Here is a 22,174-nt window from a genome sequence, read left to right on the forward strand (position 1 = left end):
CGATGTAAACGTTTTGGGTTGGCAATGAAGATAAAATTTTCAAAGTGAGGGATGCTTATAGATTGGCAATGGAGAATGAAGATCACGAGTCGAGTTCTATTGGTTCGTTAACCACTCAAGGCAAAGATATTTTTGTGGAAAGCAAAATGGGATATCTTACCTCATTGCCACAACCTGGGTAAGAAAGAAACTAATCTTGATCGATGATGTCCCTAGGTGTCAATATGAAGAGACCGCTACAGATCTACTCAAAGATTGTGACAATGATCTGCAACCCATCTCTTACGTCCAAAATCAAACTTTTTTTGATAGTGGTGGACTGATATTATGGAGAACGAGTGCAAGTATTACCTGGAGCTCTTTACTATGATAACATGGCAAATGTGGCAATCACGAAATGAGCTGCAACTTGAGAAAACCTACATTCCCCCATCATTTGTTATAAGAAAGCGGTTGAGTGGCTCAAGGAGTACCAAGCAGCTATGGGAAACTTCAATGTGAAAAGGTTTTGCTGTTAGCACCATTAAAATCAATTTTGGATTGCAGCCATTGATCAACACAGCAGCATGATTGGTCTGGAGTAGTGAGTAGTGACACACAATGATCAGAGAGAATTTCTTATGGCAGGTGCGCATACACAGTGGGGGAGTTGAGAAGGTTAAGATGGTCGAGACCTTGACAGCTCAATAGGCGTGTAGACTAGCTCAAAACTTTGAGCGGAAAAGGGTATTAATCTTATTTTGATAGTTTTTCTCACTCATTTTGCTACTGTAAATGTAATGAAGTTGTTCATAGTCTTGCTAAATGGCCTTTTTCTAATGTGTGTGATAAGGTGTGGCTACTGGCTAGAGAGTGGTCCTTCATAGAAAACTGACTTTGTTCGTTCCAATTTAACTCGTCATTAATATAGCCGGCTCACCTTACATTTCAAAAAAGAGCAAGATAACTAACAAATCAGAAGTATTGATTAATTTTCCTAAAAAACATAAATTTGAAAATTTGTAACCAACTTACATTCCGTTAGACAATGAATACTATTTTTCTTCTATGTGAAGTAAAACAATCATTTTTTATGCATATTAACCAACTATACAGATCACATAACAGAGGATCAAAGAAGGCAATATTTACTAGTCCAGTTTCCTGGTTCTGAGGAGGCTGTGCACCACAATAAAAAGTAAAATATTCTCAGCACAATTTTACCCTATACTTCTATTCTGATCATACTCAAAGAAAGTAGCAAGCTGCAATTTAGATACAACAGACGGCCTTCGTCTGGATTCTCAGGAGAAGAAAGATTAATACAGCAAACGTATTTATATAATACTTTTAGAAGATAATACATGCTTATGCCCTTAATCTCAAATTGTTAAAATTTACTCTAATCTAAATGACATAGGTGTTAAATATATATATTACTTTTAGAAGATAATACATGCTTATGCCCTTAATCTCAAATTGTTAAAATTTATACAGAAAAGGCAAAGATGCTCTAATGCTGCATCCAATGCGCAATACGTATCTTATAGATCTGTACATGAAGACTTGGATCTTTTGAGAGAAACAAGTGAGATAACGAGGAAATGTTATCTTCCACGAGGAGATCTGCTTCTCAATTTAGGGATCTTGAACTGGGATGTAAATAATCTCGGTGTGTCCTCTATATTAATGATTTCGGCTTGTTTTCTCTTGGACCGTCTTACACCCTGGTTACAGACGAAAAGGTAAGCTAGATTTACATCATTCATTAAGAAACTTCACTTAAACAAAAACATGAAATTAATTTGGAGAAAGCGACAGTACAAACTGCATGCAGATATAGTTCACAGTAGAGTAGTTTCATTGCAGGAAAAATACAAGATCAGAAGTCATCGTAGACAGTGAATTGTAACAAATAATCTGAAAACGCAAGGGTTTTACATTTGAATACTTCACACATAAAATACTTCACACATAACACATGCAGATTCCGCTGCATAAGATTTTCAAGAATTTTTCTGTTTGATCCAAACCAGGCATATCAAACATTGATTGAACATAAAGCTCCAAAGAACTCACAAAAGTCAGAAACTATGGTATTAATAGTAACAAGTTGGGAGCGTTGGTATTTTTCTAAAAAAATTTGATGGCATTCTGATCTTTGATCATCCAAAATTACCCATATGCTGTTGGAATTTTTCGTTCCTGAAAAGATCCAAATTTTACGGTTATGGCATAATTATAAGGAGCAATGGTTTTCATTGGCTGAGAACGAAATACCTGTCAAACCTATGGTTTTCATTATAAGGGCCAAGGTTTATCAAAAACATTATGAAGCATGGGCATTTTACAAGTTGAAATTCTGAGCTTTGATTGAGTAGACTTACTCATTGAATATTGTAGAAATCTTTGCATTCCTGAATTCTGTAAACATCCAAATCTCACATTTTTAGCATCATTTGTGGGCTTAGAAACGAAGTGCAATAGCTCCCAACATGTGAAGTAATTAACTAGTCATATTGTAAAGGACTTGAGATCATTTCAAAGTGAGACTTAACCCACATCGCACTTGATGAGGGATTTATAGATCAAATGGGCTCTCTCATCTACTGAACTAGTCTTTTGGGATGAGCCTACAGTTTTACCTTTTCATCTACAACACTTGTACTTTGTCTTATTCTTTGAACCACTTCTCCTTTCCACTAAAAATACAACAAAAGTAAAGAGTGCAATTTCATAGGGACATAGGGAGTATGGTATAGTGGACATGACTCTACTGCCTTGCATCCCCCTAATCCTAATTTGGCATTTAACAAAAAGAAAAAAATTGAAAAAAAAAAAGACCTCCCAAGAGTAATGCCAAAAAAAAGGTTGCAAAAAATCCATAGCTTTCATATATTATTGATAATAGAAAAAAAAAGATTTGAGGTCATTCACAATAAATTTTTGTTAGCTGTAATTGTAATAATCCCCGAAATTATTGATCATAGAAAGAAGTTTCAACTATACTGTCAGGATATATCCATTGATGTATCCTGATATTAAAGATCTGTCAGGATATATCCCGAAATTATAATTCTGTCTCAACTCTCAATTAGTTACTGATAATGAGCTCACTGAGCAAGCCCCACTGACCAGTCCTCATTTCACCAGGACAAGAAGGAAAGGCCATCCATTGATGTTCCTGATATTAAAGATCTGCCTAAATTAATTTCCTACAGTCAGCTAACTGAGCAACTTGCAGTCCTTATTTCTCAATCTGGTACCAGGGAGGCATGTCAGTGATAACATCTCAAAGATCTATAAACTTATCAGAGTTATACGAAGAACTAGGAAAGATTTTTCTCCTTGGAGTATGATTGAAATTAATATTCGAAAGGCTGAAAAGGCCTAGGAAAAATGTTTCTTGAGCTAGCAAGGGTTTCTGACCAAGTTTGCTGAGTAGAATAAGGCTTCTGTCTTCAATATCTTACCCATTCAATCCATCTTTCAAACTTTGCTGAACTGAGATCAAACGTTAAGCATCTAAAGTCTAAATTGTTCAAGATAGGAAAGAGCTAACAAGGAGACATTAAATCTCTTATCCTAGGATGCAGCTGATTACAGCCACTATTTTTCACCGTTAGTTTGGCCCATGCCCATCAAATAGAATTTGTAGAAAAGCAAGGGTATTTCCTCAAGAGAAGGTCCATTTGCAGAGGCAAGTAATCTAAAGAAGACATTTACCCAAGGGCCATTGGTTTTATACAAGGCTTTGGGATTAGAAAAGATAAAACTACATGAAAAGGAAAGAAATAAAAAAATCAATATCTATAAATACTATCATTTTGTATGAGTACATATCTACTCCTAGTATTGATTCAACTGATTAAAACAAATATTTTTCATGCAGCTCATATTCGAACATATTGACATTCAGCTACAGCAACCTCAAGGCTATCCTCTAATAATAGACTGCTACATATGAATGCTAATTCTCATGCTATGATTTAGGTCTAAAGCAAATGAGGGATAGAAAATAAGGAAAAACAGTTGATTTTCAACAACCATCTTGTATGTTTGCCAAGTTAACCACCATGCAAGAATAATGTCGCATCATACTACACTCGCCATATCATAAAGGTTTACAAATTTACTGAACTAGTATTCCCCGCGGCGTAAAGGTATTAAATAAACCGCATTTTTAGCCGTTCCAAGAGATATTTAAGTAGATATTCGGTTGTACAGCAACCCCATCATCCCCGTTACCACATCACCATGTCTGTTACCACAATTGTGACCATTACCACGTTTTTGCACAATGATAACGACCCTTTTTTAAAATATTTGGTTAGAAACCACCTCATATGATGTCTTCTTAAAAAACACCATATTTGAGCTGCATAATAATCTACTCTACCATCATATACTAACTATTTTGTCAAAGAATAAACAAAAAAAATGATGAAAACAACTAATTGTGGACAATGTAGAATATCAGTCTAAACGGTCATGGTGATGTGATAGCTAGGTGTCAGGTGATGCGATTGTCGTACTACCAAATATCAATTGACTCGACAATCCCTTAAATTGGTCACATATTTTCCTTGAAACCAAAAAAGAGAGCATGATTAGCATCAATAGGATAGAAGATTCTGAATAAAGATTTAAACACACAAGAAACTAGAACCATGTATTACCTTCAATTTGGTGGTTCTGAGCTGTGTAGAGAGAGGCTAAAGAAGGGGAACAGTAGCACTTTACAAGTATGTTAACAAAATTCTTAAATTTCTCTTAATGAATACCAAATACAGAAAAATGACACTATCAAATTTCTTCCAGCTTTATAGGTAGTCATTTTGGGATTAAGGCTCAAGCATTGTTGTGGCATTGTTGTTTGTAGGAAGTCATATGTCAGAAGTGGTTTCAAGTTGAGAAGTTACACAAGTGCGGAAGTGATATCCAAATGGAAGAATGTCCTAAACTAAAATGAAATGATTCCATCTAACATAAATGCATGAAAGGTATCAAAAATTTTCATATAAAAACTGCAAGTCCTTTACCTTAAACAAAAACCCCCAAAACTAACAGCCCCTACGTTTTCTAGAATTTTATTGTGAAATATGTTCCAGGCGCAAACTTGTATGTTCATGAAGCAACTGTGAGATAAAGCACAAACAATGAAGCTATAAAAAACAAAGTTCATGCTCATGCATAATGGATATTTTAGCTTTAATGTTTGAGGTGGAATGCGAGATAAAGGTCAACTCACTTGTACAGAGACCAGCTCAGCAGATGTTTCTTCCTTCAAAGCTCCACCCTCAGGGTCCTTACCACTTTCTCTTCTTCTGGACCTAGAAAAAGATGGTTGAGCAGAGCACCGTCTTAAAGCAGGTGTTTCAGCAGGACTTTTAGATCTCAGCAGGTATAATTTCTTGGACAGAGCGGAAATTTCACCATTTTTCTGGCTTGTCTCACCCTCTGACCAACTGATTTTGTCTCTCACAGTTGCATATGTATTCTCTAGCTGAGTTGAAGGTGTTTTTTCCTCCTCAGAAGCAATATCCCGAACTCTGCCATTACCTCTGCCTCTTGACATAGAAAAAGATGGTTCATTATTCCAGCCTCTCAACAAAGGTGTATCAGCTGAGCTATTAGATCTTAGCAACATTATTTCTTTTGACAGTATTGAAATTTCTTCACTTTTTTTACTAGCTTCAGCTTCCAACTCACTGACTTTAGCTCTTAAAGTTGAGATTGTAACCTTTAGCTGCGCAGAAGTGACATCCTCGTCCAGCACAGATAATTGTTGTTTGCCTCTAACTCTTTTACCCTTCAAGGCAGAAATTGAACGTTCACTTGTGATATCAGTGATTTTAGATTTTAACAACTCCAATTCTTTTGAGAGTTTAGAGATTTCTTCATCTTTTCTATTGCCTGCATCCCCCAACTCAACGACGTTGGCTCTTAACATTGCGACTGTCTCATCCTTTTCAATGCCTGCCGACTGTAATTGCTCCAGATTTGTGAGGAGACTCAGAATGTTCCCACTTGCTCTATTGATTTCATCATTCTTATTCTGCAGTTGATTGGTGTAACTGCGCTCCATTGCTTTGTATTGATTCCAAACAAAGGTATTCTCATCCTGTAGCGCAGTCATATCAGACTTATGTTTCACAGAAAGCTTCTCATAATCACGTTTGAGTATTGCAAGTTCCTTCTTGAGCTCAAAGTGTCTCTTAGAACCCTCCTTTGAGCTGCTAGGACTACCAACTTTCTCTTTAAAGCTTTCATACAACCCATCGAAAGAAATATTCATATTCTACAAGCACATTAAACGTATTGATTAGCAAAAAAAAAGGTAACAATTGGTAGTCAATTACCAGAAGCAACCACAGCAACGCACAGATAAGCGAACAATATTCCTCACCTCGTTATCAGGACTTCTATGAGAGAGGATGTCAAACCAGGCTATAAAATCATCTAAGTCACTCTGTGCATGTTCTGCATCATATAAAAAATTAACATTAAACCAAAACTTCCATCAGTACAAAATAAAAAGAAAACACAGATCAAGTAGAGGCTTCTAAATCACAAGTAGCTACCTAACTATAATCATCTAATTCACTCTTCACATGTTTTATACATAATTACAAAAAATTAGATTAGTAACCGTCAAAATAATTTTTTAAAAAAATAATTCTGTAAATAAACAAAATAATAATTTAGCAATCAATTATTAAATTGTTAAATTTATAATTAGAATCAATGTGTAATAACAAAGAATCTGTTACTTAACAAGAATATATTGATTACAATGTACTTTATGAATGTACTTATAAATAATTCTATAAATATGTATTTCTATACTTATAAAGGATTTCAAGTCTTAAAATGTGCTAAAATTGAATAGTAGAATGTTAACAACTTTAGTTATGTTCATTTATCTAACAAACGTATTTGAATCCTAAACTAGACTTGTCCAAACTTACTAGACCTAATAAGAACTTATTGATACTCATGGCCTTAGTTTTAAGAGGCGTGAGGTGCACCGAGGTGCAAAAGGTCCTTTTTTCCAAGGCACAAGGCGCACGGCGAAGACACAGATTTTTTGTATGTGAGGCACACAATTTCGCTAAAAAGCCCCAAAATCAATTTAAAAAAATATTTAATACTTAATAGTCAAAATAACATGAAATTCATATTATGATAGCATATAAGTAAGCTAAATACTACTTTAGCCCATAAAGTCATACGATAACTCGATAAATCGATAACATAGTCTTGAGTTAACAAAAGAAACAAAAACAAAAACAGAAGATAAAAGGTAAGGAAAGAAAAAAGTGTTTCTTGATGCTTGAAATGTTGTGACACACTTAAACATACACTTAAAATCTAAAACAGAATCATACGTCGACCAGTGAAGATGAGAGCACGTCAAGGTTATTTTTGCTCTTCCATTTCTCACTCCATGTTTTTGCCTTAAGGCAAGAAAGGGGGTATATATTTGCTCCATTTAATAAACAGCTAAGAATAGAGGGTTATTTCAGTAATATTAAGCAAATACATGTTATTTATCAAAAATTACATATGGCATACACGAGGCACGCGAGTCAAAAAGGTACGCCTTTGAAGAGCCTTATGTATCGAGTTGAGCCTAGACTTAAGGAGACGTTTAAGTGGTTGCCTCTTAGTGCCTCACGAGTCACGCCTAGACCCACCTCGAGCACGCTTTTTAATACACTATTCCTGACATACACCTGATCCCACCCAAATATGTGTGCAAGTTAAATAATTGTCTCTACAAAATGCCTTTGTTTTTCTTAGGAAGTTGTTCTAAATGAGCTAAAGTTTGTTGTATTTAGTTCAAATTCTCCCAAAATAGCCTAAAATTTGCTTCTACCAGTTCACAATGAATTGATCGACGCTCATATGTGACAATTATTTAATATTATTAGAAATATAAATAAATAAATAATAAGAATATTAATTCAGTAAATTCTAATTACTTGTTAGAAAATAATTAGGTGAATTGGTCCAATTGGATTAATGTACAACTAAGTTAATGTAATTCTAAGAGGTCACACCTAAACTTTAAGACAAGAATAAGGGAGCATTGGATATTCAAGATTAATAAAGATCACAAAAAGATGACAATGAATTGATTGATGCTCATGAATAACACCAATTATGTAGACTTTATCATCTACATAATGAAAGGGATTGTGAAACATTAAGAGGTTTTTGCATTAGCTGTTATTCATCATTTAGTTGATAAATAGAGCATATTATTTATGTAAGATTAAGATACAACGTGAACCAAGCACAGATGACTCGAGTTTGAGTTAATCTCAAGATCCGGAAGAACCAAGCCCAAGCCAAGAGCATGATTACGACAAGCATGAAGCTGATGACAGTGTGCAGACAACAACATCATCAGAACACAGCAGCTGTCAACAGACCTTGCAGAGTGCTTTGAGACAAGACACAGGCACCATGGGCTACTTGGACCCAAGGGGGTCACCACCATACATGGACCAAACAGTCAAGGCCCAAGGACTGAGACCCAACTAGAAAGTCAGGGGGCAGACTGATCAGCATTTGAAAGTGTAAGTTTTTAAGTCTTTTTGTTCTGTTTTAAGTGTGCAAATGTTTAGCACGTGCTTCTTGATTTTGTTTAGAAAGTTAGTTAGGCTAATATAGGCGTTGCTACCTTAGGGAGGCCTATATAAAGGGATCCTCATAGTTTGTAAAGAGATTCAGATTTCGTTTTCAATATTAGAGCACTTAGTATTTTTCTTCAAAACATCTTCTGTTTTGTTTGAGAGTGTGAGTGAAACACTTTCCCTTCTTGAATTGTGAATGAAGCAATTCAGAGTTTATCCTACATTTCTCAAGGGAGTGAACTTTGAGAGTGTATACAAGAACCTAACACTCGTGATTGAAGCAATTGTTGGTGCATCTTACACAGGCCTTGAATTCCAAGAATTCATTCCTTGGTTTGTTTTGTGCCTGATTTGTGGATTGATCAGACAAGCAAGGGTGTTGTGCATTGGATCATTGGTTGTGAGCAAGTTGAGGAGGCTTCATACCCCCCTAACTTGGTGCACAATGTGAGTTAAAAGTGCTTTTACTCGCATTTTATTATTCCGTATGCAAAATACATTTAACCATAATTAAGAGACTGTATCATCATCTTAATGGAGAGGTTATGTAATGAAAAAATTCTTATGCCTCATTACATATACATTATATAAGAAGATAAAATATGAGATAGATATACTTTTACATTTAAGCAAAAGGAAAAGGTTTTCTTATCATTGTCTTCTCCTAGTTTATTACCTAAAACCAAACCTGTAAAAATGAGAATTAAGGTGTTCAAATTCTACGGTACTAGCACACATGGGCTTTCATCTCGGTTGGTGAGAATCACACATTAAAGGTATGATCAGTTCCCGAAAAAGATTCATATAATGAACTTGCATGAGATCTTGTTTTAGGTGTTAAATAAATGTTATCTGAAATTCGTCTATCCCAACTAATTATATCCGACACACAATTCTCTTTAAAAGGCCTAAAGTTTGCTTCTATTAGTTTGCAATTTATCCGAAATGGCCTAAACTTTCCTTTAATTAGTACACAATTCTCCCAAAATGACCTAAAGTTTGCTTCTTTTAGTTGACAAGATTGTAATCAACTTCATAAGCCCTAATTTCTTAGGCCTTATTCAAAACAGCAATTAGCAAAGCGAACTAACATCAACGGAAAAACAAAAGAAACATCAATAAATCTTTACTACAAATATTATAAATAATATATAAGACAGAAATCAAAAATCTTTTCGTCAAAAACCTAAATTTGAGGAAGATACCAAATTTAAGCTGGTTGAACAACGCACTTCGCTGCTTGGAAGCCACCAAAAACTCAGCTTTAGAAATCTCAACAGATCTCCCCAATACAGACAATGACAATTGTCTTCTCATCTGGAATTTCAAAAAATAAAATTAATAACGCAATCCATAAAACGTAAAAAATGCGGAAAACCCATAAACCCTAAAAATTTGAAATCAAAAATTACAGTACAGTGAAGTACCTGAGAAAGTACATCTTCAAACATATGAACATCAGATTTCCAACGTTCAAACTGAAGTTGAATGCGTTGTTGAAGGTAAGTGCGTTGTTCAATCAGAGAATTGAGTTGCTCTGCTTGTTTACGAAGCATTTGTTTGAGAGAATTGAACATGATTTCCCATTTTTTATGATCTGACAAAGAAGTCTTCTTTGAAATACCCATAATTGATAATTATGACTAAAATAAGTGAAATAATTGAAAAAAAAATCAGGGAAAAACTTGAGAATTTGGTGGTGTTACTTGTGAAGATGAAAATGAACGAAAGAGAGAAACAAGAGGAACAAAGTAGCGCCGAAAGGAAACTGGTGTAGTTCAAATGAAGGAAAAGCAACGGGCTTTACTTTTAAAAGCTTTTATATTTTTTATTATCCTGTACAAAATTTATCTGAAATCACAAAAATACCTTCTAAAATTTGTTTCTAATGACATGTTTCATTTAAGTAAGTATTACGGGGTTTACTAATTTTTATTTTTATTTTTGTCGTTATTCTGTATATATTGAATTTTTAATTTTGCTCTCATTGCTATTAAAAATCATGATTCAATTTACGATTTTAAGATCTTACAATCCGAGAACGGGTGAGCGATTCGAATCTTAGGTAGAATCGTAAGTTGGTAGAATCTTACTATTCAAATAAAATTAAAATTATAGAGGTAGAATCATAATACGATTCCACGATCTTACAATTTAACCATTCAATTCTACAAATTTAAATTTTTATCAATTTTTTCTTATGTACCATCTTTCATTAATTTTTCTTAAGATTTATATCATCATAATTTTTAAAAAACAAATTTCTTCATCGGTATGAAGAGTTAAATTCATTATTAAATATTTTTCTATTTTATTCTTAAAAATGAAGTGAATGAAACTTTTATTAATCAACTTAAACTTTTGAGATGAATAATTAAGAATAAATAGAAAATTTTAAGTTATTGTAGAATTTTACAATTTTACAATTATACAATTTGACTCTAGTGATTCAATTCTACAGGTCTGAACGATTTCAAGTGGAATCCCGATTTTAAAAACTTTGATCGCCCTTAATAGATATATTAAATTTTCAATATTGCACCTGATAAATTTCATAACTTGTTCTCTCTAACTTCTCTCTAATTAAACACTCTAAACTAAAATTCAAAATCAAAACAATATAGCTGATATATTTGATCACCAAATCGATTCAGTAAATGTCAATTACACACATATATGATCACCAAATCGATTCAGTAAGTGTAAATAGGTGCAATTATTTAGGCAGACCAAATATTATCCTTTGGTTAATTGCTTCATAATTAAACAATTTGTAAATCGTTAAGGAAGCGATTGTTTCTACATGGGCTAAGAGGTAATACAGAGCCGTTCAGTATGTATTTGGAACTTGAATGCTGTATAAGGAGAAGTTTGTACGTGCATGGACAAATACTAGTAAAATAATTCTTATTTGTATTTTGTTTTTAAGCTTATTTGTATCTTATATTGGGAGTTACTAACAAGAGGGTTACAAATAACACATTATTTGTATCGTTTGAAAACCAAAGATACAAATAACCTGTTATTGTATCGTTTGTTTGAACCTTAGATACAAATGACCTTTTTTTAAATTAAAAATAAATATAATCCTATATATCTATATCAACTAAGGATTAATATAATATATATTTATAGAGGTAATATTCGAGGCTATAACATATAATATACGATTGAATAATATGTATATTAATTAGAAAATATTCTTTTACATAACATCCACTACTACACTTATATATATAATCACATACGATCGATAAAGTAGTACTATTATTGTTTGTACAAAATTACATTTAGTTTAACAAAAAGTTTGATCTAAAGAACTTTGCCCATTGCTCACGAACCTCGTCTATTTCATCTTGGCTATTATGCTTGATCTTGTCTATACATATAACTAAAACAAAAAACACTTACATCATCATACCCCCAAACTAATGAAGTGTCAATTTGTGGATTAAAATTTTCCCTCCAATGAAGGATGATGATGTCCTCCTACTATGTTGATTAATCCTTATGAATATATTATCATAATAATCAATACATTGGAAATTGGTTTATATAATAAATATATGTAAATGCATTAATGGAATTGGTTAATATAATCTACCTTTCAATAATCAAACTAATGTATCTAATTCAAGAAAAAAATAATAATCAATTCCATAAATGGTGTGATGTAGGACCTAATAATAAATCTATACATTGGAATTACAATGGTTACATTTCTCAACAATGGTTAAGTGTTGGAATGGTTACTTTGAAGCTTCTTGCCGTTTCATTTTTGGCTTTCATGATTGTTCAATACACCATAAATACTACATCAAGGTAAAACATAATACTATATAAATTAACATGTTATTACTTAAACAAAGCAAAGTGAATCATTATGTTAAACATCATAACACATATTGGTAATCAGACAACTGTTAGAGTTGAGAGTCAACGTTCATCATTTAAATACTACCTAGGTAGTGGTAGTAACTCTTTTAATACCCTTATTAAGAGGATGTGCGCACAAATGACTTATCAACAGTCTAAGATATGACAGGCACTGCAGAAATCTGTGAATTCCATTCTAAGGTCACTGTGTTTATGCTGGATGTGACCACTTTACAAACACGTATCCATTCATGCATTGGAGCCACTTCTTGCTAAGCATAATTATATGCTAGATTTGGGGATTCAATTTATTAGAGGTACTTGATAGTGGTTCTTAAGATTTAGTTAATTCATAGTCGTTGCTTATTTCAGGTATGTGCTACTGTAAAATAAAACTTAAAACTACACTTTACATATCCATAGTATATTATAGTATATTAAGTGTAAGAACTTGTTATAGATATTTAACTTAGAAGGATTTTGTATTGGTGGATGTTGGATCAAGACTTTGATGAAGATATCTTTTATTTAGTTTTAGTGATAAGGGAGTTTATGGGTCACCACGAGGATATGCATACTTAACATAAAGACAACTGGTACAGATGGAGCACTATCTTTGGGAGATATATGCCCAAGGAATAGCTCTCCGTAGTGTATTACCTCATGTTATTGATTAATGCAGACAAAATAATTCGATACCATTAGTGTTGATGATTTAGGGAGTATGGCTATTTAAGAAAAGTGTGACTTGCGAAGGATAAATATGACTTGTGAGAATCTTCCAATGAAAACCTAAAATCTTATTGATATAATCTCCTTAACCTTATTCATTTTTTAAGTGTGATCATTGGTGTGTATGTGTTTGACTTCAATATGGTCTCGTGATGATGTTGTTTCCTTCTTGGATTAATAAGTAGTTGAAAAACTATTTTGCAAGTTATATTGGAGACTAAGGACTATCACTTATGCAACTGTTACCCTTGAAGGTTTATAAAGACTATTACATGGTTTAATGATTTTTGACGCAATGACTTTATTCATTTAGGCGTACCACCTCGAGTTGTATTTGGGCAAATTTATATTTTCTTTTACATTTCGCTGCTAGATTGCTAAAGTTATTTATAACGTTTCATGATTAGTTCTCCTTAGTCAATCTAACTAAAACTCAATCCGTAAGTTATATTCAATTTAAAATTTTCTTTTAGTCCTTTAATAACAAATTATTTAGACTCTGGCTCTATATCATATTTTTAATGTATTGAGTTTAGATAAGGTGTTACACATTCTCCATTCCAAAAAGTATCTCACAGCTTATGACGTTGTTCGTTAATGGGAATTTAGCTGATTGTATAAATTGGATGGTTGAGTGGGTCAAAGAAGCTAAAATGAATGTTGGATAAAAAAGTTTATTAAACGAGTGTTGAAGTGAATCATCTGACTTACAAAACGCTAGAAATTGCATTGTGTTTACTTGCCTAAGCTAATTAATGCATTCAGATGACCAAAATACCCTCATATCTATCTCCATTCACCTGATTTCTTTCCATCAAAAGGAAAAGCAAACTTTCAACATAGTAAAGTTGGCAAGTATATCTTCTCACTATTTTTTGTTTTATTATTATTTACTTTATTTAAGAATATTAAGTACTCCTTAATTTAATTACACAGACATTGATTTAAATTTTTTATTTACTGTATGTTTAGGTAGTCAAAATAATTGTTTACTTTTAATATAATTTTAACTATGAATATAAAATAAGTTATACGCACTAACATTTAGTTAATATTTTATCCATAATTTACATAAGAAAAAAAATTCAACATGTAATATAAATTTATAATGTCATTATATATCTTTTTATATTAATCAGTTTTTAGTTATTAGTTAAATTTTACCAAACACTCTTAAATAACCAACTAACAAAATCAGTTGGTTAAATCAATTCATAAAATCAATTAGTTAAATCAGCTCTCATAAACAGCTACCAACTACTAGCTATTAAATATTTGCTAGATACACCGAAAATAAAAATATTGTAAAATTAATACAATATCTAAAACATAAATTTCTATTAATCACCGTAATTTGTAAATCACTAAAAAAGGCAAAATAAATATCAATAAAGTAAACAAAACAAAAAAAAATAAATTAAAATCCTAAAAACTTCATCCTACTAAATCCTTTCACACAAGTATAATTTGTCAAATATTACAAATGACCTTTTTTACTTAGACTAACTCTATCTAAAAATAAAACAACTCGTCTTATATGAGACCGTTTTACCATGAGACAAACCCATATAATTAGTCCATTTCTTAAATTGATTACTTTAAGATCGTAAGTGATCGATTTAAAGTTATAATTAATCACTCTAAGACTATAAAAAATAAATATTTTATTATTGTAATTATTTTTAATATTATAAGTGATCACTTTAAGACAAATGTATATATTGGGTCAGCCCAATAGAAATGGTTTCACCATAAGACCGTCTCATTTAAGAAATAGTAAAATAAAAAATACTCATCTATCCTTTTCGATTTGCATCAAAGAGAAAGTGATTAAGTTTTAAGAAAGGGATAATAAATGAACAAAAAGTATGAATTATGTGGATGAAATTTAAAAAGAATTAAAATGTATGGATAAAATAAAAAAAAAGTAATAAATCATTATTTAGAAATAAAAATAATATAAATTAAATAAAAAAGATCAAAATAAAAAATAATACAAATTTAACACTGCCAAGAGTATGGGAATGAAAGAAATTCAATCTACAAGATTGATAGGACAAATGAATAATTATGATAATAGATGACGAATATCCACCCTCATGAAATGACCCATGTGTATATTATCTAAAATATTTTCCTTCCGAGAAACGTCTAACCTTCCAATTCACCACCTAACTTCTTCCTGTCACCAAAAAGCGACTTCAAAACCTTCATCTCCTGTCAATTTTGTCAACCAATCCGCGTCAGATTTCCCCATTTGCACACCATTATCATTTAGTTTACTTCGCTTTTGTCCCCTATATTTACAACCCACTCCCCCATTTCTTCTTTTCTCTCATTTATTTTCTCTATTGAAATTGGTTTAAGAGGAATTTTGGGTTGTTTTTTTCCTCAATTTTGGTATATAATTATACCCATTTGTTTGATTTTTTGGGTATGTTCCTTCCCTTTATCTAAAATAGTTTTGATTTCTTTTGGGCAATTTGTTATTTTGTTTGGTATTAACTTGTTTTGTTTACATTGGAGTGTAATTTAGTTGAAGTATATTAGTTTCAATTGCATTATCAACCAATGTGATTGCACTTGCTGTTAAAGAAATGGATGAAATGTAAGATATAATTATACCCATTTGTTTACTTATTTGGTATGTTTCTTTTTTTTTTTTTTTCTAATTTAGTTTTGATCTTTACTTCCTTAATTTGTTGTATGATTATTGTATTATCATGTTTTGTTTATTCTAGAGTGTAATCTAGTTAAATTATATTGGTTTTTATTACATTTTCAACCAATGTGATTCAACTTTATGTTAAAGTAATGGATAAAATGTAAGATCCATCACTAATTTGACTCTTTTAGTCTTGATTATGTCATAAATTCTTTAATCAAATCAATAAAATTGCAAGCATATGGCCATTGTTTCTTTGTTTGTTTGTTGGAATAGTAAATTGCTGGGATGTTTACTACAAAGGTTTGACTTTTCTGATTGAGACTGCTATGTTTATCTTTTAATACCTAAACCCAATATTTTTGGAGTGCTCCAATTGAATTTTCTTTCATTTCTGCTTTTTTTTAGACTTTGAAGAAATACCAAATACAAACATGTCTCAAAATGGGGGAGTTAGCACAACCAGTGCAATTTTTGAGATTGATGATGATGATTTCTCAAGGTTTTCTGAGAAACCAAAACCCATAAAGACAGAGAGGAAGAGATCCTTTGATGAGAAATCTTTCAGTGAATTATCAATAACTATGTCTCCTAGGCCCTTTTATAGGAATACAGAGAATTCTTCTCGGGTTTTCGAGCCTGTTGATAGCATATATTCATCAGGAGGAAGGTCTGGTTTTGATACCCCAAGGTCAGAAAATGGGTTTGAGACTCATCCTATTGTATCCGAGGCTTGGGAATCTTTGAGGAGATCTATTGTTTACTTTAGAAAGGACCCAGTTGGTACTATTGCTGCTTTGGACCACTCTGAAGAAAAGCTCAATTATGATCAGGTGAAACTCCTTTTGTTTGCCTTTAAAATACAAATTTTTAACGGGGATCTATAAGTTCGTTAATGATTGTATTCCTATGGTTTCATGAAACATGTTTATGGAAAACTTTGTTTTTTTCCACATGTTCCTGTGGTGATAACATAAACAAAGAAAGATGTGTTACTATGTTGTTATCGACTTTTAGTGGTTCTACATACACAATAGTAGATAAATGGCCTGTCATATACAAATCGAAAAATATACATGCTATTTTTATTATAAGAACATGTGTTAAGTCTTGAGTTGCATCAATTATATAAAAACTAGGTTTGTTTATGATCTATTAAAACAATTCTGTATTTTGGGGCATTTTTCTTCATAGATCCTAGATCGACCTCTCTTTGTAACCGCCTTGATGTTTTGTTTTTATGTTTCATGTTATGATCCGTTTAGGCTAAAAAATCTAATGGAAAGGTGAAGTTTTAGGATGCATCTGAATTTTTTTTTACTCTTGCTCTAGATTTTGGATTCAGACCTGCATCAATTAGGATTTGTCATGGATGTTTTAATGATTTATACTTTATGCTGGTTTGTTGTATTTACAATCCTGAGGTTTGTTTGTATGCTGAGATCTCCCACTGTCCCACATATACTGCAGTAGTGTTCCTACAGTTTTATGTTGGTTGGGAGGTATGTTTGAGGCTCAGTGGAATGACCGTTGTAGTCTTCCATATGATCACTGATACGACATTGAGTCATCTAGTTTAATTTTCCCAAATAATGTTTGCTGAATGTCATGTATCATTTCCTTTTCTCTCGTTTTCGTGCTAACTTTATATTTTTCATTGAGGCAATAGTCTTTTGCATCTATATATATTTAGGACTCCTGATATTTTGATTTATGTTTAGGTTTTTGTAAGAGATTTTGTTCCTAGTGCATTGGCCTTTTTAATGAATGGAGAACCAGATATAGTCAAGAACTTCCTTATGAAGACTCTACGTCTTCAGTCATGGGAGAAAAAGGTTGATCTATTCAAGCTAGGGGAAGGTGTCATGCCTGCTAGTTTTAAAGTCCATCATGATGCAGTGAGGAATACAGAGACATTAGTTGCAGATTTTGGTGAGGCTGCGATAGGAAGGGTCGCTCCCGTGGACTCTGGTTTCTGGTGGATCATTTTGCTACGTGCTTATACAAAAGCAACCGGAGACTCTACGCTTGCTGATATGCCAGAATGCCAGAGGGGTATTCGTCTGATCTTGGGCATATGCCTTTCAGAAGGCTTTGATACTTTCCCAACCCTTCTTTGTGCTGATGGGTGCTGTATGATTGATCGTAGAATGGTTTGTTCCTTGCACCTTTACCCTCCAGTATATGTTAAACATTTCATACAGTATTTTGTTAACTTCATTTTCTTAAATCATCATAATACATCATTTATATGCCAGGTCAACCATAATGTATAATGCCTATACGCTAAGTCAATCACCATAATATATTACATATTGTAATTTCCACACCAGTTCAGTAGCTGCATCATCCATGCTGCATCTTGGGTGGTATCTACATTTGCAGTCTCAGAAAATATGATGAAACTTTCTGGATTTGGCATTTTTCTTTCTTAAAGGATAAACTTGTATATTAGATGAAGTACACATGTCATGTTATGCGGTCTCACACCATGGATGATTGTGGACTGTTTCTTGCATTTGGACTTTCAGATATGCTTTTTTAAAACAAATTTTGTTAACTAGTTTATTATTAAAATATTCTTCGAAGGTCAAATAGTGATGTCATCTGTGTTTATGAAACCTTTTAATTTTGCTACCTCCACTTCTGTTTAGTTGTCCATGTTATTGTAGCTTACGAAACCAAGGAAAATAAGCCAATGCATATGTAAAAGTCCATGTAAGTAGGCAGTCGGCAAATAAGAAAATCATACATGAGTGAGTGGAGAGAGAGTGAGACTCAAGATGGTAAAAGTGGAGGCATATATGTAAGAAGAAGCGAAATGAAGGACTTTAGTATATGTCAAAGGAGGTAAAAGTTGAGGCATATATATGTAAAATGAAGCAAAATGAGATACGTCAGGTCACTTGAGTGAGACTTTATCTTATCACATCCTCTCTATTTCTGTTCTTTTGTGATGTAGTTGACAGGATTAGCCTTTTTGAATTAGCACACTTGTGAAGGATTTTAGTATATGTCAAAGTTTTTGATTTGGGTATTTGGCTATATAAGAAACGTTTCCATCGTTTTCATTCAAATATAAATGTCATGTAGGGATGCTTATGTTAATCCTTGTGTTGAAGTGTCGACGATAGTAGAGGAGACAATTTAAGTCTGAGAAACATAGGACAAGAAAGATGCTTTTCTTGACATTCTACTTTTGTAGTTTGCATGTTCCCCTTCCATCTTGGAGAATATGTAATATTTTATGGTTTTTTTAGTTTTAAATAACAATGGACTATCGTTCAATGATTCATTAAACCATATACACTTCTAATATATGTGGAGTTGTAGATAACATTCGTTATCAGACATCAATTGAAAGACGTTTTTGTTTCTCAAGGGTGTGGACTGAGGATCCCTCTAAACTCCACCTAGGTGTATGTCACTTAATGACTTTGGGTTAATAAAAATGAATGCTAGAACGAGCCTTGTTTGCGTATTTTCTACCTTGTCATATACTATTACCTTACCCTTGATTTTGTACGTGCTAAAATGTTTTCTGCATTTCACATTCTTTTATTCTTCTCTTTTTTGCTTGCTGTACATCTCAAGTCTTTGAGTCCTGGAGAAGAGGTATATCTTATTAGGGTCTGAAGATATAGGTTTGGATTTTAGTTGTCTTGTATTCAACATGAACAACGCCAAAGCCTTAATTCCAACCGTTAGTCGTCTTGTATTAAATTTGGAGTCAAAACACTCTATAATCCGTTGGTCCTAAGAAAGAAAAGATTCACAATTACTAAATCTAGTGATAAAAAGAGTGTGTGTTAATCATTGCTTGCATGCAGCTCTAGATTTTTAAGCTCAGCTGATGTTAAGGTCCTTTGAGCATAATTCTAGCCTTTTTTGTGCATGCTGTTTACCATAAGATTGTATACAAAAGCCTTAGATCTTTGACAATCTTCCCTGTTGTTTGACAAGCATTGGCTCCTAGACCATAACTAGCGTTGCCATGCTAGAAAACATCCAGTGTTCTTTTATTAATAAAGTTGAGGATGTGAATCTGTTCGATTGTTCAAATCTTTGTTAGAATGAAATTGTGGGTTTTTTTTCCCTATATATTCATTTATACTGTATTCTTGAACTAAATGACGTTCATTTATTGTTAGGGTATTTACGGGTATCCCATTGAAATCCAAGCTCTCTTCTTCATGGCATTAAGATGTGCCTTGCAATTGCTCAGGCCCGAAGGAGAAGGGAAAGAATTCATCCAGAGAATAGTAGAACGGCTTCATGCCTTGAGCTATCATATGAGAAATTACTTTTGGCTTGACTTGAAGCAACTCAACTGCATCTATCGCTTCAAAACCGAAGAGTATTCCCACACAGCTGTTAACAAATTCAATGTAATGCCTGATTCTCTTGAAGATTGGGTGTTTGACTTCATGCCAACTAAGGGTGGTTACTTTATAGGCAATGTTAGCCCAGCAAGAATGGACTTCCGGTGGTTCTGCCTTGGAAACTGTGTTGCTATCTTATCATGTATGGCAACTCCAGAGCAGGCCTCTGCAATTATGGACCTTATTGAAGCTCGTTGGGATGAATTGGTTGGTGAAATGCCTCTTAAGATCAGTTATCCGGCTTTGGAAGGTCATGAATGGAAGATAATTACCGGGTATGATCCAAAGAATACTCGATGGAGTTACCACAATGGTGGTTCTTGGCCAGGTGAATTTCTGCATGCTTCCATGTTTTACTGAAAATCTTAACATTATTTAAACTGACACTAAGTTCTTTTGGAGTGCAGTTTTACTGTGGCTTCTGACAGCAGCATGTATTAAGAGTGGAAGGCCACAGATAGCGAAAAAGGCTATCGAACTTGCAGAAACCCGGTTGCTGAAGGACGGCTGGCCTGAATATTATGACGGAAAAGTGGGGCGTTACATTGGGAAGCAAGCACGTAAAAACCAAACATGGTCAATTGCAGGTTATTTGGTTGCAAAAATGATGTTAGAGGATCCTTCTCATGTGGGTATGGTATCTCTTGAGGAAGACAAACAGATGTGCCCTCAAATCAAAAGATCTGCATCCTGGACATGCTAACACCAACATTTTGTGATGAATCATTTTTTTTGCCATTTTTTAAGTGCGGGGGTGCCACTTTTTAGTTATTCGATTTCCAATTAAAAGAATTATAATTAAATGGCTCATTGAGACATGTATGCTTCTACAAATGGCGTTTGAAATCTAGCGTTAATTGGATATTTTTTTACATGCGTGTTCGTTCATCACATTCGATATGCGACCCTAATGAAATGTAATACAATGTTCGTTCATCATTTTTGATAATGGTTTTTTGGATATGAAATGGAGAAAATTGTCCAATGAATTATGTATACTCATGCATATCAGATGATGTAAGAATTTGAGAACAGATATTGGAGTTCTCACGATGTAAGAGTTATTTTCAGCAAGAACATCAAGTAGCATGTGTCAAAGTGAAGAATCTACGATCGGGGTCTAAACAACTCCCTCTATTATAAGAGTCTAGGTGGAAATCCTCTGATTTGTGTCCAAGAATCCCGTAATAAGATAAACACTAGATGAGAATTAAATGATAATGTAACGGTTCCTTGAACTGGGTTTAAAATCTTTTCACTGGAAAGAATGGAGCCAATCTCGAAAAGATCTACCAAGGACAGAGTATTAAAAAAAAAAGTAAAAAGAGCACAATGACACTACTATCTCGTCCACAATGATAATGTGAAGCGCAGTCACAGAGAAAGTAGAAAAGTTTCTTCTTTTTCGGAAAAGGTGTTCCTTATATTTAATGCACCGTTGAACACCCAATAAAGAGCAACCACATATGAGAATGTAGTTGACTCTACGCGACACACCAAGGAAAACGTGTCAACATCGATAACGGTAACATTTAAAAGTTAAAAGGGGCGTTCCTTATTACCAGGAGCCATCCTAAACTATAGTAAACAAGGTGTATAAACAACAACACAAACGTCAAACTCAAGGTTCGAATATTTGTTTAAGGAAGCATTTACTCTCTAATATTTATTGAACCACGTGTAATAATTATTGAGAAGTAACATTATTAATTGAATTCAATATTTTGACATAGAGTTCTTCATTTATTCTTGTAAGACAAGAGAATTGAATCAATTATCTTAGGCCTTATGTCAGTAAACAAACCCTTGTATACTATTCCTCCAAGCTAAGAGTCACTATGCACTTGGGAAACGGTTTGCTAGGTATTCATCTGAGATTATTAAATACTTGAGTG

General features: G+C 33.2%; 2 protein-coding genes across 2 annotated transcripts; one reads left to right on the top strand and one right to left on the bottom strand.

Moving 5' to 3' along the window:
* Positions 1-1,237: 1,237 nt before the first annotated feature.
* LOC130798973 (uncharacterized) lies at positions 1,238-10,454 on the bottom strand. The gene is made up of 5 exons (XM_057662061.1): positions 10,052-10,454; positions 9,830-9,941; positions 6,389-6,462; positions 5,231-6,280; positions 1,238-1,706 (listed from the first exon to the last, which is right to left on the bottom strand). Exons 1-5 carry the CDS (start codon positions 10,250-10,252, stop codon positions 1,587-1,589), a joined length of 1,557 nt encoding a protein of 518 aa, XP_057518044.1. The 5' UTR covers positions 10,253-10,454; the 3' UTR covers positions 1,238-1,586.
* A 4,930-nt stretch (positions 10,455-15,384) lies between these two features.
* On the top strand, positions 15,385-21,264 carry LOC130798974 (probable alkaline/neutral invertase B). The gene is made up of 5 exons (XM_057662062.1): positions 15,385-15,666; positions 16,306-16,730; positions 17,619-18,050; positions 20,049-20,607; positions 20,687-21,264. The coding sequence occupies exons 2-5, from the start codon at positions 16,332-16,334 to the stop codon at positions 20,980-20,982; spliced, it is 1,686 nt and encodes a 561-aa protein (XP_057518045.1). The 5' UTR covers positions 15,385-15,666; positions 16,306-16,331; the 3' UTR covers positions 20,983-21,264.
* The last annotated feature ends 910 nt before the right edge of the window (positions 21,265-22,174 follow it).

Source organism: Amaranthus tricolor, chromosome 13, assembly GCF_026212465.1.
Source record: "Amaranthus tricolor cultivar Red isolate AtriRed21 chromosome 13, ASM2621246v1, whole genome shotgun sequence".
Lineage (NCBI taxonomy): Eukaryota > Viridiplantae > Streptophyta > Magnoliopsida > Caryophyllales > Amaranthaceae > Amaranthus > Amaranthus tricolor.

Excerpts from the sequence above, each read along its gene's own strand:
- LOC130798973 (XM_057662061.1), bottom strand. The coding sequence starts at position 10,252 with ATGGGTATTTCAAAGAAGACTTCTTTGTCAGATCATAAAAAATGGGAA. Across the intron at positions 9,942-10,051 it reads TTGAAGATGTACTTTCTCAG|ATGAGAAGACAATTGTCATT; the intron begins GTACTTCACTGT and ends TTGAAATTCCAG. Across the intron at positions 6,281-6,388 it reads ATAGAAGTCCTGATAACGAG|AATATGAATATTTCTTTCGA; the intron begins GTGAGGAATATT and ends ATGTGCTTGTAG.
- LOC130798974 (XM_057662062.1), top strand. The coding sequence starts at position 16,332 with ATGTCTCAAAATGGGGGAGTTAGCACAACCAGTGCAATTTTTGAGATT. Across the intron at positions 16,731-17,618 it reads AAAAGCTCAATTATGATCAG|GTTTTTGTAAGAGATTTTGT; the intron begins GTGAAACTCCTT and ends ATTTATGTTTAG. Across the intron at positions 20,608-20,686 it reads CAATGGTGGTTCTTGGCCAG|TTTTACTGTGGCTTCTGACA; the intron begins GTGAATTTCTGC and ends TTTGGAGTGCAG.